Here is a 16,692-nt window from a genome sequence, read left to right as displayed (position 1 = left end):
CGCTGAATATCGGTCAAGACAAACTCAGTATAAATTGTGTATTAATACTGACCTCAGTATCTCCAGTTTACAGTGTGGATTCTTCAGCCCAGAGCAGAGCAGCTTCACTCCTGAATCCTGAAGGTCATTGTTACTCAGGTCCAGTTCTCTCAGGGGACAGTTTACTGACTGTAGAACTGAGGCTACAGCTTCACAGGACTGAACAGTGAGTTTACAACCAGCAAGTCTGGAGAGAGAGAGAGCAAGAGAGAGAGAGAGAGAGTTCATGTTTTCACCTAGCAGAGTTATCGCAATGGTACACCAGGAAAATGTAAAGTGTTTTAAGCACACTTTTCACATGCCGAAAATTTATACTGAGATAGTGTATATTCACAAAACAGCAAGAGCAAATGATAAGAACAGTTTATAAGCACAAATTAAAAGTTTGGTTTTTTTAAAAACACATGAGCATGATTTGGAAGAAAGCAACTTCATTTGCAAATAATTATAATGACATTTGTCATAAGACAAAATAGTTATTGTCAGTGTGTAGTGTAGCTTGTGTACTAAAGCTGTCACTGTGAAATCTGTGCATGTTCAAGTTTTGTGAAAGTTTTTAAGCTATGTATTAAGATAGAGAGCGAGACAGAGAGATAGAGACAGAAAGAGAGAGAAAGAGAGAGAGAGCATGTTTTCACCTAGCAGAGTTAAGTTTTGTGAAAGTTTTTTAAGCTATGTATTAAGATAGAGAGCGAGAGAGAGAGAGAGAGAGAGCGAGAGAGAGCATGTTTTTACCTAGCAGAGTTAAGTTTTGTGAACGTTTTTAAAGCTATGTATTAAGATAGAGAGAGAGAGAGAGAGAGAGAGAGAGAGAGAGAGCATGTTTTTACCTAGCAGAGTTAAGTTTTGTGAACGTTTTAAAGCTATGTAGTAAGAACATCAGAGATTTCTTTGGACTGGCACAACATTTTTACAGTTTCTATCCGATACTGACCTCAGTATCTCCAGTTTACAGTGTGGATTTTCAAGACCAGCTGAGAGCATCTTCACTCCTGAATCCTGAAGGTCATTGTCACTCACATTCAATACTATCAATGGTGAATTTTCTGACTTGAGAACTGATGCTACAGTTTCACAACACTGCTTAGTGAGCTGACACCCAGCAAGTCTATCAAGAGAGAAAATTCATAACTGTCAAAGCATTTTTAGACATGATTAGATACTTAGCATTAGCATTTAGAGATATAATGTCAGAGGCACCCTTTTAGTCAACAGATAGTTTGGTTGTTTGTTATTCTGTTCTTTTCAAGGGAGTCTAGGGACACCCACAGAACCACCTGATTTGAATTTTGTGAAAACCTGTACACTCGCTGAAGATCTGACAGCAAGACCAACCCAAAAGTGTAAAATTCCAATTTAGTATGGGAAGATATGTGTGACCAAACCTTTTAACACCTCATTAATAATGAGATTTTTCCCTGGTTGTATTTACAAAGAAAGCTCTCCTGAATCACTTCTCATACAGCTACTTTTGTTATTTTGCACATTAGAGAATGCAGATGTCTTTAACTTTGTTTATTAGTCTTGTTTTCTGAACCATTAGCTGCCTGATCTTCAGCGCTGGACCAAGCGCTGACCTGTCACTCAGTCACAAGCCCGTATCAAAAGCTGAAACACTGCTGAAAGTATTGTTATATTTCATTTATGTTGCTATTTCCTATTAAGACCTCGAATTAGGAAATCAATTTTTATGGATGACATAACTGAACTGTCAGTTGATTTCCTCCTTAGATTCGTATCACCAACACTACACTTACTGTTAAAAATTCTACTCCATCGACTCAGCTTAAAATGAGGTCACTCTACTCACAGGGCTTTTCTGCAGCACCTCACGGCCGGGACGAGTCTCCTACGACCCTCATCTGATGTGTTATATTTTTTCAGGTTCAGCTCCTCCAGCACCTCCTCTGACATCAGAAGCATGTGGACCAGTGCTGTGCAGTGTAGGAGTGAGAGTTCGGTTGTAAACTTCTTTGATTTCAGAAGTGCGTGAACTTCCTCATGAACGGAGTTGTCCCTCATTTCAGTCAGGCAGTGTAGCAGATTGATCCATCTCTCTGGGTGGGCAATCTCTCTCTCCAGCCCCTTAATATAACGACTTGCTTTCTTGATGCTCTCTGGGTTACTCTCTGTGTACATTAGTAGACCCTCCAGGAGTTTCTGGTTGGACTCTAGGGAGATTCCATGAAGGAATCTGACAAGCAGATCTAAGTGTCCGTTGTTACTCTGTAAGGCTTTATCCACAGCACTGTTCAGCAACATATGCAAGGGAACATTCTTTAGCTGGACATAGTGTTCAAGTGGCCACGTTCTGGCTTTGTCCTGAAGGAAATCTGTCAGTCCCTCCATGTTCTTGTTTATATAGCAGTAAAACACATAGAGAGCAGCAAAGAACTCTTGAACACTCAGATGCACAAAGCAGTAGACCTTCTTCCTTAGATAAAGCACAGCTTCTTCTTTAAAGATCTCAGTGCAAATCCCAGAAAACAGAGTCGCGTCACGGACATCAATGCCACATTTTTGCAGATCTTCTTCATAAAACATTACATTGCCCCCAAGTAACTGTTTGAAAGCCAGCTCAGCAATCTTCAGAAAGATCGTCCTGTTCATCTCCAGAAGCCGTTGTGGGTCAGTCTCAACACTGTCTTCATACTTCTGGCTTTTCAGTTTTGTCTGAATGAGTAAGAAATGTACATACATTTCGGTCAGAGTCGTAGGGATCATTTTACAATTTTGACGCAGCATTTCCTGAAGCACAGTGGCTGAAATCCAACAGAACACTGGGATGTGACACATGATGTGGAGGCTCCTTGATGTCTTGATGTGTGAGATGATTCTGTTGGCTTGAATCTCATCACTGATTCTTTTTCTGAGGTATTCCTCTTTCTGTGAATCATTGAATCCTACTATTTCTGTTACACGACTGATGAAGTGAGAGGGGATCTTATTGGCTGCTGCTGGTCTGGAGGTTGTCCAGACGAGAGCAGAGGGAAGAAGATTTCCTTGAATAAGGTTTGATATTAGTATATTCACTGATGATGATGTGGTCACATCACACAACTTCTCAGAAAAATTCAACTGAAGTCGACTCTCATCTAAGCCATCAAAGACAAACAGCATTTGACAATCATCAAATTTCTTTGGATCCAAGTCTTTAAGCTCTGGATAAAACTCCTGCAGGAGTCCATGAAGACTGTATTGGCGATCTTTAAGCAGGTTCAACTCTCGAAGAGGTAGTGCAAACATGAAATCAATGTGCTGATTGGTTGTTCCCTCTGCCCAGTCCAGAATAAACTTTTGCACAGAGACTGTTTTTCCAATGCCAGCGATGCCTTTGGTGAGCACAGTTCTGATTTCTTCTCCCTTTGATTTTTCTCTTGGTTCCTGAGTGGTCAAGGGTTTGAAGATGTCATTGCAGTTAACTGATATGTCTTGTGAGCTCTGTGTCCTGGATTTTGTCTCCATCTGTAAAACTTCATGTTCTTCATTCACTCCCTCACTTTCTCCCTCTATGATGTAGAGCTCTGTGTAAATCCTGTTGAGGGGGGTTTGATCTCCTCGTAGTGTGTTTCCCTCAAATAAGTATTCACACTTCTTTTTCTGGATGGATTTATGACCTACAATAGTTCTCAGCACAACATCATCTGATGTGGAGTCAGAGACTTTGGGTTGCTGTAGAACAGGACGTGTTCTGGATCTCTTTCTGCACTGGGGACAGACATAGTCTCCTAATGGATCAGACTGGTCCCAGTATGTGCTGATACACTGTCTGCAGAAACTGTGTCCACAGCTGGTAGAGACTGGATCTCTCAGAGCCTGCTGACACAGACCACATCTGGACTGATCCTGAGTCAGACCTGCACTCCACCTACAGCACAGAGAGAGAGTGAGAGAGCGAGAGAGTGAGAGAGAGAGAGAGTGAGAGAGAGAGTGAGAGAGTGAGAGAGTGAGAGAGTGAGAGAGAGAGTGAGACCAGAAGGACTTGAACTTGTCTGTGCATTGGTTTCACTTTGAGACTACTGAGACTGAGACCTGCAGGTCATCACATATTTCACACTGCCGTTACAAACACAGCACAATTAATATGAACACTGAAAATGATAAAACCTAGATGATGATGATGATGATGATGATGAAAACATCTTAACATATTTCATTAACCATATTCTGAAAGCAACTTTCAAAATCCCAAGCCCAGGGTTATCTAGAAATACATAAAAAGACATTCCAAAGTCTCAGAAATGTCCTGTGAGAGAACTCATTAGACTTGTAGTGGTTCTGCATTTATGGCACATAAATATTAAAGCACAAAGTACAGTGCTTCACTCTGTGACCATCATTCTGTTGGTTTTAAGTCTCTTTACTGAGGTGATAACTTCTTTGGATAAAGCCAGGGTGCTGCTTTGTTAGTTTGTCATTCACTGTTTTCTCTCTCAGCCTATTGGGATTACAGACATGTTTACAGAGTTCACTGGCTTTACAGAGGAGACTCACATTAGGTCAGAGGCCCTTGTTTCCGCGCTGAAGTTCGGGGGTTTGAAAATGGACTGGTCACTCGCCATAGACACACAGCTGGGCACTGGAGACACTGGTCTCTGTGGCTGAGATCTAGTATAATAACACAAAGAAAGCAACTGGGTCTGTTCTATGTGACAGAGTGACAGAAGAAAAATTTTCAGGGATGAATGCAACAATCAGTTTTGACCTTTTTATAACCTGCTACATTACTGCACATTCACCTCCAAGCAAAACCATAGGGCTCTTCTATTAGGAGGTTTACTACGTACTCTGAGTTAACTAACTCTGAGTTTTCACCAAACACACTTTCTGAAATACCCCCCTGGTACATTACTGCACATTCACCTCCAAGCAAAACAATAGCTTGAAGTGAAAGCTTTCATTAGTAGTAGTAGTAGTAGTAGTAGTAGTATTAAAAACGCTTAATAAAACACTTTTGTTTTGAAAAATAAGACTTAAGCCAATGCAGTTATACTTATAACAATGAATTGTGCTGGACATACATAAACAAATTCACTTAATCCCTTACCCCAGCCCAGGAGGGTCTGCTTCTGCAGTCAGGTTTGGAGGTTTGAACATGGAGTGTGTACTCCTCCTGGACAGAAGGCTGTGTGCAGGAGATCCTGGTCTCTGAGACCTCTCAGGACGACCAACGTCATCCTCACTGTCCCCAACACGCTTCCTTTTGGGAGGTGTGCCCCCCTCCACAAAAGAGGCCATCTCCTTTCCACCTCCCTCAGAGAGACTCCTTTTAGAGACAGAGTCTTTCTCCATAGTGTTCAGAAGAAGAGTTCCCTGTCTCACGGTCTCCACACTGACATCTTCTGACTCCCTGAACTCACAAAAACATGACAGTCACACACTGCCACATCTTCTGACTCCCTGAACTCACAAAAACTCACGATTACACACTGCCACATCTTCTAACATACAAAGAAATGGTTTCACAGTTACTACTAATCAAACAACCAGTTTCCTTTAGCTAATTAAATATGCTCACCTCTTGAATCTCCTTCAACAGTTGTCTTCTTTTTGGTGCTTGTTGTGGTGGAGAACATAAAGATTTTCCCTCTGGCCTGAATGGAATCGAAATATGAAATTTAAAACGTAGTCATAATAACATGGTCCCCTCTTTGATTTGGTTTAATAACAAATTCAGTCAAAACAATCTTTATACCACTAAATGTATGAATAGATAGACAGACAGACAGACAGATAGATAGATAGATAGATAGATAGATAGATACATACATACATACATACATACAAACATGCATACATACATACGTAGGTATATACATACATACAGAGAGAGAGCGAGAGAGAGAGAGACAGAGAGAGAGAGAGAGAGAGAGAGATTGAATATAATGGTGCAACTGCCCTTCCTAATACTATGCATGACAGATGACATGTTTGTTTGATATTAAACTACAAAACCTGACAAACAATATATTACATTATTAGGTATGACATAAACAATAGCCATAATACGACTTGCAATCTCCATCAGTTCTAATGACATAAACCCGGGTTGTTTTCTGAAACAAAAGGACAACAGGAATAGAGGGAGATTAAGTGAAATTACTGATAGCGCCATGTCGCTGATCACAGATACTCCCACGCCTTACACCTTAAAAGCAACTACTCACATAGCGAACCACGCGTTTATCTGCGATTCAGAAAGTATAGATATATGAAGCTAGTTGACTTATATAGATATATGAAGCTAGTTGACTTCAGGTCTAACAAGACATAAAGTCTGCTGATGTAAAGTCAAAACTGCGCGGCGTTTGCCTATTGTCACCTTGACATAACTTGGACTGTTTCCGTTTGAACTGATTTAAGTCAAATGAAAAGCGTCAGGTTCAGGTTACGGCGATTTTGACGTGAAGTTAGCTGACTAACCAGATTTACAACAAACTCAAATTACAAATCCCCGTTCCAAGCAGCATCCCTCTCCGCCCTCTAACTTTCGGCATATTGCGTTTTATGAAAGCACTTACTCTGAACTTTAGTGGTTATACGAAAGAATTTCCGCAGCGCTTGTCTTCGTGAAATGGCGTTTCTGTCTGTTAAGTTTAAGTTTCGATTCGAGCCTCTTTTTTTCACTCAATTAAAGCGCCAACTAGTCGTTGTGGTTACCGCGGGACACGCAGTAGCGGTTTTGTTAAATTATAGAGTGATACCCAATGCCATGATATGAAACAGATGGAATACGAACAGACCCTGCCGAATCCAGCGCAGGGTTACTATATTTTGACATTTACTGAAATGAACAGACATTTCCTTTTTAAGGTCACATAGTCGTTGCACAAATGAATTGCGTTAGAAGCGACTCAACAGATCTGGATTATAACTCACTTATAAACATTAGTTAATCTTGTTGGAACAATTCACTCTATTTTCACATTATGTTTACCAAACTCGAAGGTGCTGTGAGGTAATCACGTCTCTCTCTCTCTCTCTCTCTCTCTCAGACTCTGGACTGTCTTGTTTACCAATGACGAAAAAAAAGATTTGTTTAAACTTCGGACAGGCCTCTGCACTCATAGACCTTTGTCAACCCCCTCACTCCCCTCGGCATTAACGCAACGCTACTTGTAATAAAACAGTGGTTAAAATATTGGGATTTGATCCCGTTTAATACAGTCCCTTTAATCCCATAAACCCAAACATCAGTTACTGCTTTACTTTTGCTGTTTTGCTAAATGAACATCCAGGTCTATCATGTACATTTACGCAGGTATGGATCAATGTCATGCAAATGTTTTTGCTGTTACGGGTCGATATCAACTTCATTTTTTCATATATGGGTGGAAAGTTGTTGTTCAGTTATGCCTCTCCACTAACAAATAAACAAACAGTTCCATAGCATGTCATATGGCTGATGGCAGTTGGATGCTGCCAGAGAGAGAATGAGGGAGGGGTGACTGGGCAGAGATGAGGGGGGTGAGGGGTGGAAAAGGGGTCGGGGGTGGGGGGGGGGTGAGTGCGATAAAGTGACACAGGGTGGGAATAAGAGGGGATAAAAGGAAGAGTGGAGCAGTGACTGTGAAAAGAGAGAGAGAGAGGGAGAGAGAGAGAGAACTGCTGTCTTTTCACCATGGGAGTTTGTCATGCTGTGTTCATCCTCTGCATTCTTCTGCACACAGGTAAACACCACCAGTCAGCCTTGATCTTAACACACGCTCTCTCGCTCAACGCTCACCGTGTTCAGGTACCTACTCTTCTGTCTTAAACCCAGACCCTCTGCTGTTAAAATCCTACCAGAACTGTCCGTCATTTTCGCCATGGCAACGTGGTGACAGTGCACTGATATTCATAACTGACGTTTTGTTGTGCTCTAGTCTGTTTGGGGAAACTTTTTTCTGTGTATTGTTTGGTGTCATTTTGTACATGTTTTCTGCTTGTGAAGCACTTAGCTCTGAAGTGTGTGGATTCTCAGGTAAAGCGAACAGCGGTGAAGAGAAGGATGAGCTGACTGTTTTTGGAGCTGACTGTTTTTGGAGCTGACTGTGTTTGGAGCTGACTGTTTTTGGAGCTGGCAGTTTTTGGAGCTGACTGTTTTTGGAGCTGACTGTTCTCCAGCTCTGTCACAGCGAACAGCCTGTTTGTTTTACTGTTGTTTCTTTCTCTGCTGAGCCACCCAAAAACTGGCAAGGACAGAGGATTTGCATTTACGTAACGGGAGATAGATAGATAGATAGATAGATTGACAGATAGAGAGAGAGAGAGAGAGAGAGAGAGAGAGGTGAGTCCTGCCCCTAACTCTCTCCAACTGACAGTTTTCAGAACCGTTTGTTTGCTTGTTTGTTTGTTTTGGTGAACTTCTCATTGATGACGATGATGATAACATTGTCTCTGTAATATTTTACTGCATTTTGTCAGTCTGTCTTTTCTGTTGTTTAATATTCCTTCCGTCCCTCAGTCTGGGCCCAGAGTCCGGTTCTGTCCATAGAGCCCCGCGGGGCAGCTGTCCGACAGGGAGAGTCTGCCAGTTTCCGGTGCCGGGTGGTGAGCGGATCCCAGCCCGTCCAGCTGGAGTGGAAGAAAACCAATAACCAGCCACTGGGAGGTGAGTCCAGGGCTCCGTCCATGCTCTGAGCCCTGACGACATCCAGACACCTGAGAGGGTTCAGTTTACACAGCAGCTCGGCCACAAAATGAAGAGTTGAGCCTGGATAAGAGCCATTCCTGGTATCTAATTATTAAACAAGCTCAGAATCCCCACCCCCCTCAGTGAGGATGACCCAATAGCAGGAGGGGGAGGGGCCTGTGTGTGTCTCTGGAACACCGTCTAGTTTTTATGGCCCAAGAGAATGTGAACAGCGCTCTGTACTGTTAGATTACAATCCCCATTCACAGCGTTTTTGATTTTACCCTGTTAATCTGTACTGTTAGATTACAATCCCCATTCACAGTGTTTTTGATTTCACCCTGTTAATCTGTACTGTTAGATTACAATCCCCATTCACAGTGTTTTTGATTTCACCCTGTTAATCTGTACTGTTAGATTACAATCCCCATTCACAGTGTTTTTTGATTTTACCCTGTTAATCTGTGCTGTTAGATTACAATCCCCATTCACAGTGTTTTTGCTTTTACCCTGTTAATCTGTGCTGTTAGATTACAATCCCCATTCACAGTGTTTTTGATTTTATCCTGTTAATCTGTACTGTTAGATTACAATCCCCATTCACAGTGTTTTTGATTTCAGCCTGGAACTAACATCCCCCAGTTGCTTCACTCTGAGAGCTTCAACCCAATGCATGTACGACCTCCAGTATAGACAGGGTTCCAACCCTGATTCTATCACCAAAGCCCTAATCACTGATCACAGATCAGTGGCTGTCCGCTACTGCGCAGTGCCTGCTTTTCATCCCCACAGGAAGTCAATAGCTCTCTCTCCCTCTCTCTCTCTCTCTCTCTCTCTCTCTCTCTCTCTCTCTCCCTCTCTCTGTCTCTCTCTCTCTCCCTCTCTCTGTCTCTCTCTCTCTCTCTCTCTCTCTCTCTCTCTCTCTCTCTCCCTCTCTCTCCCTTTCTCTCTCTCTCCCCCTCTCTCTCTCTCCCTCTCTCTGTCTCTCTCTCTCTTTCTCTCTCCCTTGTTTTTATGGGTTTCACACAGATAATGTTAAAGTTGGCCCTGATGGATCAGTACTCACCATTGCCAATGTACGTCCTGCGAACCAGGGAGCATATCGCTGCATAGCAACCAACGCGCATGGCAAAGCTACCATCACAGCTTCACTGACCATCAAACGTAAGACCAGTGTGTTTATTACCATCACAGCTTCACTGACCATCAAACATAAGCCCAGTGTGTTTATTACCATCACAGTTTCACTGACGATCAAACATAAGCCCAGTGTGTTTATTACCATCACAGCTTCACTGACAGTCAAACATAAGACCAGTGTGTTTATTACCATCACAGCTTCACTGACGATCAAACGTAAGCCCAGTGTGTTTATTACCATCACAGTTTCACTGACAGTCAAACGTAAGCCCAGTGTGTTTATTACCATCACAGCTTCACTGACAGTCAAACGTAAGCCCAGCGTGTTTATTACCATCACAGCTTCACTGACAGTCAAACGTAAGCCCAGCGTGTTTATTACCATCACAGCTTCACTGACGATCAAACGTAAAGCCCAGTGTGTTTATTACCATCACAGCTTCACTGACGATCAAACGTAAGCCCAGTGTGTTTATTACCATCACAGCTTCACTGACGATCAAACGTAAAGCCCAGTGTGTTTATTACCATCACAGCTTCACTGACGATCAAACGTAAAGCCCAGTGTGTTTATTACCATCACAGCTTCACTGACGATCAAACATAAGCCCAGTGTGTTTATTACCATCACAGCTTCACTGACAGTCAAACGTAAGCCCAGTGTGTTTATTACCATCACAGCTTAACTGACAGTCAAACGTAAGCCCAGTGTGTTTATTACCATCACAGCTTCACTGACAGTCAAACGTAAGCCCAGTGTGTTTATTACCATCACAGCTTCACTGACAGTCAAACGTAAGCCCAGTGTGTTTATTACCATCACAGCTTCACTGACCATCAAACATAAGCCCAGTGTGTTTATTACCATCACAGCTTCACTGACGATCAAACGTAAGCCCAGTGTGTTTATTACCATCACAGCTTCACTGACGATCAAACGTAAGCCCAGTGTGTTTATTACCATCACAGCTTCACTGACAGTCAAACGTAAGCCCAGTGTGTTTATTACCATCACAGTTTCACTGACGATCAAACATAAGCCCAGTGTGTTTATTACCATCACAGCTTCACTGACAGTCAAACGTAAGCCCAGTGTGTTTATTACCATCACAGCTTCACTGACAGTCAAACGTAAGCCCAGTGTGTTTATTACCATCACAGTTTCACTGACGATCAAACGTAAGCCCAGTGTGTTTATTACCATCACAGCTTCACTGACGATCAAACGTAAGCCCAGTGTGTTTATTACCATCACAGCTTCACTGACAGTCAAACGTAAGCCCAGTGTGTTTATTACCATCACAGCTTCACTGACAGTCAAACGTAAGCCCAGTGTGTTTATTACCATCACAGCTTCACTGACGATCAAACGTAAGCCCAGTGTGTTTATTACCATCACAGCTTCACTGACAGTCAAACGTAAGCCCAGTGTGTTTATTACCATCACAGCTTCACTGACAGTCAAACGTAAGCCCAGTGTGTTTATTACCATCACAGTTTCACTGACGATCAAACGTAAGCCCAGTGTGTTTATTACCATCACAGCTTCACTGACCATCAAACGTAAAGCCCAGTGTGTTTATTACCATCACAGCTTCACTGACCATCAAACATAAGACCAGTGTGTTTATTACCATCACAGCTTCACTGACCATCAAACATAAGACCAGTGTGTTTATTACCATCACAGCTTCACTGACGATCAAACGTAAGCCCAGTGTGTTTATTACCATCACAGTTTCACTGACAGTCAAACGTAAGCCCAGTGTGTTTATTACCATCACAGCTTCACTGACAGTCAAACGTAAGCCCAGTGTGTTTATTACCATCACAGCTTCACTGACAGTCAAACATAAGCCCAGTGTGTTTATTACCATCACAGCTTCACTGACCATCAAACATAAGACCAGTGTGTTTATTACCATCACAGCTTCACTGACGATCAAACGTAAGCCCAGTGTGTTTATTACCATCACAGTTTCACTGACAGTCAAACGTAAGCCCAGTGTGTTTATTACCATCACAGCTTCACTGACAGTCAAACATAAGCCCAGTGTGTTTATTACCATCACAGTTTCACTGACAGTCAAACGTAAGCCCAGTGTGTTTATTACCATCACAGCTTCACTGACGATCAAACGTAAGCCCAGTGTGTTTATTACCATCACAGCTTCACTGACAGTCAAACATAAGCCCAGTGTGTTTATTACCATCACAGTTTCACTGACCATCAAACGTAAGCCCAGTGTGTTTATTACCATCACAGCTTCACTGACAGTCAAACGTAAGCCCAGTGTGTTTATTACCATCACAGCTTCACTGACAGTCAAACGTAAGCCCAGTGTGTTTATTACCATCACAGCTTCACTGACGATCAAACGTAAGCCCAGTGTGTTTATTACCATCACAGCTTCACTGACAGTCAAACGTAAGCCCAGTGTGTTTATTACCATCACAGCTTCACTGACAGTCAAACGTAAGCCCAGTGTGTTTATTACCATCACAGCTTCACTGACCATCAAACGTAAGCCCAGTGTGTTTATTACCATCACAGCTTCACTGACAGTCAAACGTAAGCCCAGTGTGTTTGTATGTGTTTTTGCTTTCATGTGTGTGGTTCTGTGAGAAACTCCCTTGATGTGTAGGCTTATATGATTATATTTAAGTTTACATTTGTGTGTATGCATGTGTGTGCGTGTGCATGTGTGTGTGCATGCCTGTTTGTGTGTGTGTGTGTGTGTGTCTATGTGTTCTTAGAGTCTCCAAAGGTGCGTGTGACTCCGGCCAGCCCTGTGCAGGTCAGAGTGGGCGGGACAGTGTCCTTGGAGTGCCACGCTTCAGGGAAACCCCGCCCCTCGATCCAATGGTACAAACAGGAAGGAGGGAGTGAGAGGTCTCTTGTTGCCACAGCAACTACTGACACGACTGCTACTCTGAAGGTGTGCTGTTCTCCTGTAGCATCATCACACTGTGTGAACACACAACACACACATACACACAGACACAAACACGCGCACACACACACACACACACACACACACACACACACACACACACACCCAACACAGACACACACACACACACACACACACACACACACCCAACACAGACACACACACACACACACACACACACACACACACATACACACAGACACAGACACACACACGCGCACGGATGCGCTCACACACACGCAACACACACACACACACACACACACACACACACACAGACGCACGCACACACTCACACACACACACAGACGCACACACACACACACACACACACACACACACACACACACGCACACACAGGCGCACACACACACACACACACACACACACTCACACACACACACACTCTTCTTCTGCTTGTCTCCAGGTGGTGGTCACAAGACAAGGGGAGGCGGGGACCTATGTGTGTCGTGCGCAGAACAGGGAGGGCACAGACGAGGGGAAGGTGGAGCTAATGGTGGAGGGCGGGGCTTCCGTCGGCACGGCTCCCAGGGCCTCGGTTTCCACGACAGATCTCACAGCTGTGGAGGGACAGGCAGTCACTATGCACTGCCAAGCAACTGGTAACAGCACTCACAAACACTGACCTCAGATCAGATATTTAACTGGTAACAGCACTCACAAACACTGACCTCAGATCAGACATTTAACTGGTAACAGCACATGGAAACACTGACCTCAGATCAGACATTTAACCGGTGACAACACTTACAAACACTGACCTCAGATCAGACATTTAACTGGTAACAACAGCTAAGACCCCATCCCCCCTCTCTCTCTCTCTCTGTCTCTCTCTCTGTCTCTCTCTCTGTCTCTCTCTCTCTCTCTCTCTCTCTGTCTCTCTCTCTGTCTCTTTCTCTGTCTCTCTCTCTGTCTCTCTCTCTCTCTCTCTCTCTCTGTCTCTCTCTGTCTCTCTCCCTCTGTCTCTCTCTCTGTCTCTCTCCCTCTGTCTCTCTCTCTGTCTCTCTCTCTGTCTTTCCCAGGGTCCCCCACTCCTGTTCTCTCCTGGTCGAAGCTGCGTGCTCCATTGCCATGGAAGCACAAGGTGTCTGGAGGAACTCTGACCTTGACTAATGTGGGCAGACAAGACTCAGGTGTGTGTGTGTGTCTGTGTGTGTGTGTGTGTGTGTGCATGCACATGTGTGTGTGCATATGTGCATGCATGTGTCTGTGTGTGCATACATACGTATGTGTGTGTGTGTGTATGGTTAAGTGCATGTGTTTGTGCCTGGGCACGTGCTTGCAGACATGTGTGTGTGTTTACATGTATAGGCACTCTGTAAGCAGTGCACAGAGAAACAAACAAGTTGAATGCTGTATCAGAAATGGACTCTGCTCTGTGGTTTAATGAGTCACGAATTAATCTCTCTCTCTCTCTCTCTCTCTCTCTCTCTCTCTCTCTGTCTCTTTCTCTTTCTCTCTCTCTCTCTCTCTCTCTCTCTCCATCTCTCTGTCTCTTTCTCTTTCTCTCTCTCTCTCTCTCTCTCTCTCTCTCTCTCTCTCTCAGGACAGTACATCTGCAATGCCACAAACAGTGCTGGCTACAGTGAAGCCTACGTGCAGCTGGAGGTGGATTGTAAGTGTGTGTGTGTGCGTGTGAGAGAGAGAGACAGAGAGAGAGAGAGAGACAGAGAGAAAGAGAGAGAGAGAGAGAGGGGGAAAGTCCACAGTGCAATCCAAAATCAACATTCCTCTGATATATCTGAGCCAAAGAACAGTACAGTACGGCTGTCAAACCCATCTAGCAAAGCAAAGGAGAGAGGAGTAGCTCTGGAAACAGTTCCCTACACGATGATGAATCGAGATAAATCTTTTATTCGACAATGTACCTGCATAAGCCCTTTGAGTCAGCAGTAAAACACTGTGTAAATGTGTTGAGAAAACTGGACGTTGGTGACAGAGTGAAAATGAGATACTGATAAAAGGTCAGAGTGAAAATGAGTCGCTGAGTGCTGGTTGCCCTGAGACTGTGGTCATGTGACTTACAGTATGTGAACTGCTCTGTCATATGACTTCAGTAGTGATTGACCTATGACCTAAGTGCTGTACTACGAAGTGAGGTAACTGGCTAAGCAGGTAAAATCTGGTTAAGGTAACTAAGTAAGTAGTAAGTAATAAACCTCCTAATAGAAGAGCCCTATGTCTTTGTTTGCTAAGAGAATGAAGCCATAGGGCTCTTCTAGTAGGAGGTTTACTACTTTGAGTTACCTTAACCAGAAGTTACATGGTAAGCCAGTTACCTCGCTTCGTAGTACAGGGGCCTAGTATCTTTCATTGGTGAACTTATGATTCTCTAAATGTCATGACGCTTTGTTACCGTCTCTGATTGGCTGTCTCCACTGTCCATGCTCTTAGCCCCGCCCTATGCCACCATTCTTCAGGATCAAGTGATTGCGCGCAAAGGAGATTCTCTCCGGCTGCAGTGCCTGGCCCACGGTTCTCACCCGATCCAGTTCAGATGGACCAGAGTCAGCGGGGGCTCAATGTCCGCAGGGGCCACCACCACCAAGGATGGCTTGCTTGTGATTGGTCAGCTGAAGGTGACTGACAGCGGAACTTACAAATGCGCGACCAGCAACCACGTGGGGAGCAGCGAAGCGACGGCCAAAGTCGTAGTGAGAGGTTAGATCGCGAGGCCTATTGGACGTGTCGTTCTGAGACGCAATTGGGTCGCTGTTTGTGGTTTGTGCAGGAGTCATTAGCGAAAGGCGTTGGAGTCGATTATGAGGGAAGAATCAATAACAATGATTAACATTAACAGTGTCACAGGATAGGATACATCAATATTCATAGCGTAAGGTGCAAAATCTAATGAGTCTCTTTTGTCTCTCTCTCTCTGTCTTTCTTCCTGTCATACTTTCTTCTGTCTATCTCTCTCTTTTTTTCTTTCTTTCTTTCTCTCTTTCTTTTTTTCTTTCTTTTTCTTGTCTTTCTGTAACCCTTTCTGTCCCGTAGCGTAACGGAGCGCGCTGAGCCCATGCCTAAGTGTGGTTCACTGCTGATGACACGTGAAGAGAAACTCAACAGTCTGTTTGTGATCACACGCTTCTGATTATCTTTAGGTATTCACGACCAGGGCAGCATTACCCGTTCTTTTATACAACAAACAAACAAACACACACACAGAGAGAGTCAAACAAACAATGATAACAACAGGAGGGTGACAAGTGAGCAGTTGCCGCGGCAACAGGGTTGTCTAAATGTGTGGTCATGTGTGAGAGTTGGCTCCAGAGCCGAGAGCCTCTGGGTGAAACATAAAAACAAACAAACAAAAAATCAATAAATGACATTTTACACCTATTTACTGAACCGGGGGTATTTGTTTACTGTGCTATTTTTAGAATGTGCAAAAAAAAAAGAAAAAAAAAAAGAAGAAAAATTAGGTTTTATGTGTGTTTTTAAGCAGCTGTTTCACTTTTGTTTTGTTAGTAACAAGTTGTCTTTGAAAAGAGAGAACAGTTTTGGTGTAAAATTTTCTTGAAATTATTTTTGGGTGAACACTGAAGCCTCTGTATAGCTTTAAAAAAAAGGTATGTACTGTATGTGTAGCTGTGTTCTTATCCACTTGCTGAAAAATGATCCAGATGCCTGTGTACTGAAGAGTATGAGAGTGAGAACCTGTTCCGCTCAATGAAACCTGCAGTGATAGTGTATCTCCTCCAGATGGCAGCATTCAGCCTTTACCGTCAAGCCAGCAAAAAAAAAAAAAAAAAACCCTGAGAAGGAAGGTTGTGATGAAACTTTAAAAACTTATTTTTAAATTGTTTGTTTTTTGAAATTGTATACCAGTTTACTCAGAACTAGAGTAGTGTTTGTGTTGTTTGTGAAAAATGTGATTTGACCTTTGACATCATCTTGAGTTCTTCTCAGTGGAGTGAGATGTTG

The 16,692-nt window shown here is 43.3% G+C and overlaps 2 protein-coding genes across 2 annotated transcripts in view; one reads left to right on the top strand and one right to left on the bottom strand.

Annotated features, from left to right (window-relative positions):
- The window catches only part of LOC115817605 (NACHT, LRR and PYD domains-containing protein 3-like), an 8,735-nt gene extending 3,350 nt beyond the window's left edge, over nucleotides 1-5,385 (bottom strand). The window contains exons 1-5 of the mRNA XM_030780932.1: nucleotides 5,087-5,385; nucleotides 4,534-4,647; nucleotides 1,850-3,907; nucleotides 974-1,147; nucleotides 53-226 (exon numbers count right to left, since the gene is read on the bottom strand). Of these exons, the coding sequence (XP_030636792.1) occupies nucleotides 53-226; nucleotides 974-1,147; nucleotides 1,850-3,907; nucleotides 4,534-4,647; nucleotides 5,087-5,331 (2,765 nt within the window). The 5' untranslated portion in view covers nucleotides 5,332-5,385. The remainder of the gene's footprint in view (nucleotides 1-52; nucleotides 227-973; nucleotides 1,148-1,849; nucleotides 3,908-4,533; nucleotides 4,648-5,086) is intronic.
- Nucleotides 5,386-7,599: 2,214 nt separating this feature from the next.
- sid4 (secreted immunoglobulin domain 4) lies at nucleotides 7,600-16,107 on the top strand. Its single transcript, XM_030780943.1, has 9 exons — nucleotides 7,600-7,709; nucleotides 8,486-8,632; nucleotides 9,683-9,817; nucleotides 12,551-12,732; nucleotides 13,175-13,370; nucleotides 13,791-13,901; nucleotides 14,315-14,383; nucleotides 15,163-15,429; nucleotides 15,763-16,107. Exons 1-9 carry the CDS (start codon nucleotides 7,661-7,663, stop codon nucleotides 15,765-15,767), a joined length of 1,161 nt encoding a protein of 386 aa, XP_030636803.1. The 5' UTR covers nucleotides 7,600-7,660; the 3' UTR covers nucleotides 15,768-16,107.
- The last annotated feature ends 585 nt before the right edge of the window (nucleotides 16,108-16,692 follow it).

Source organism: Chanos chanos, chromosome 7 (genome assembly GCF_902362185.1).
Source record: "Chanos chanos chromosome 7, fChaCha1.1, whole genome shotgun sequence".
In the NCBI taxonomy this organism is placed as follows: Eukaryota; Metazoa; Chordata; class Actinopteri; order Gonorynchiformes; family Chanidae; genus Chanos; species Chanos chanos.
This window is presented reverse-complemented; position numbering and strand designations above follow the sequence as displayed.

Coding starts and splice junctions, on each gene's coding strand:
- sid4 (XM_030780943.1), top strand. CDS start 7,661: ATGGGAGTTTGTCATGCTGTGTTCATCCTCTGCATTCTTCTGCACACA. Junction 8,633..9,682: donor CAATAACCAGCCACTGGGAG/GTGAGTCCAGGG, acceptor GGTTTCACACAG/ATAATGTTAAAGTTGGCCCT. Junction 13,371..13,790: donor TATGCACTGCCAAGCAACTG/GTAACAGCACTC, acceptor TGTCTTTCCCAG/GGTCCCCCACTCCTGTTCTC.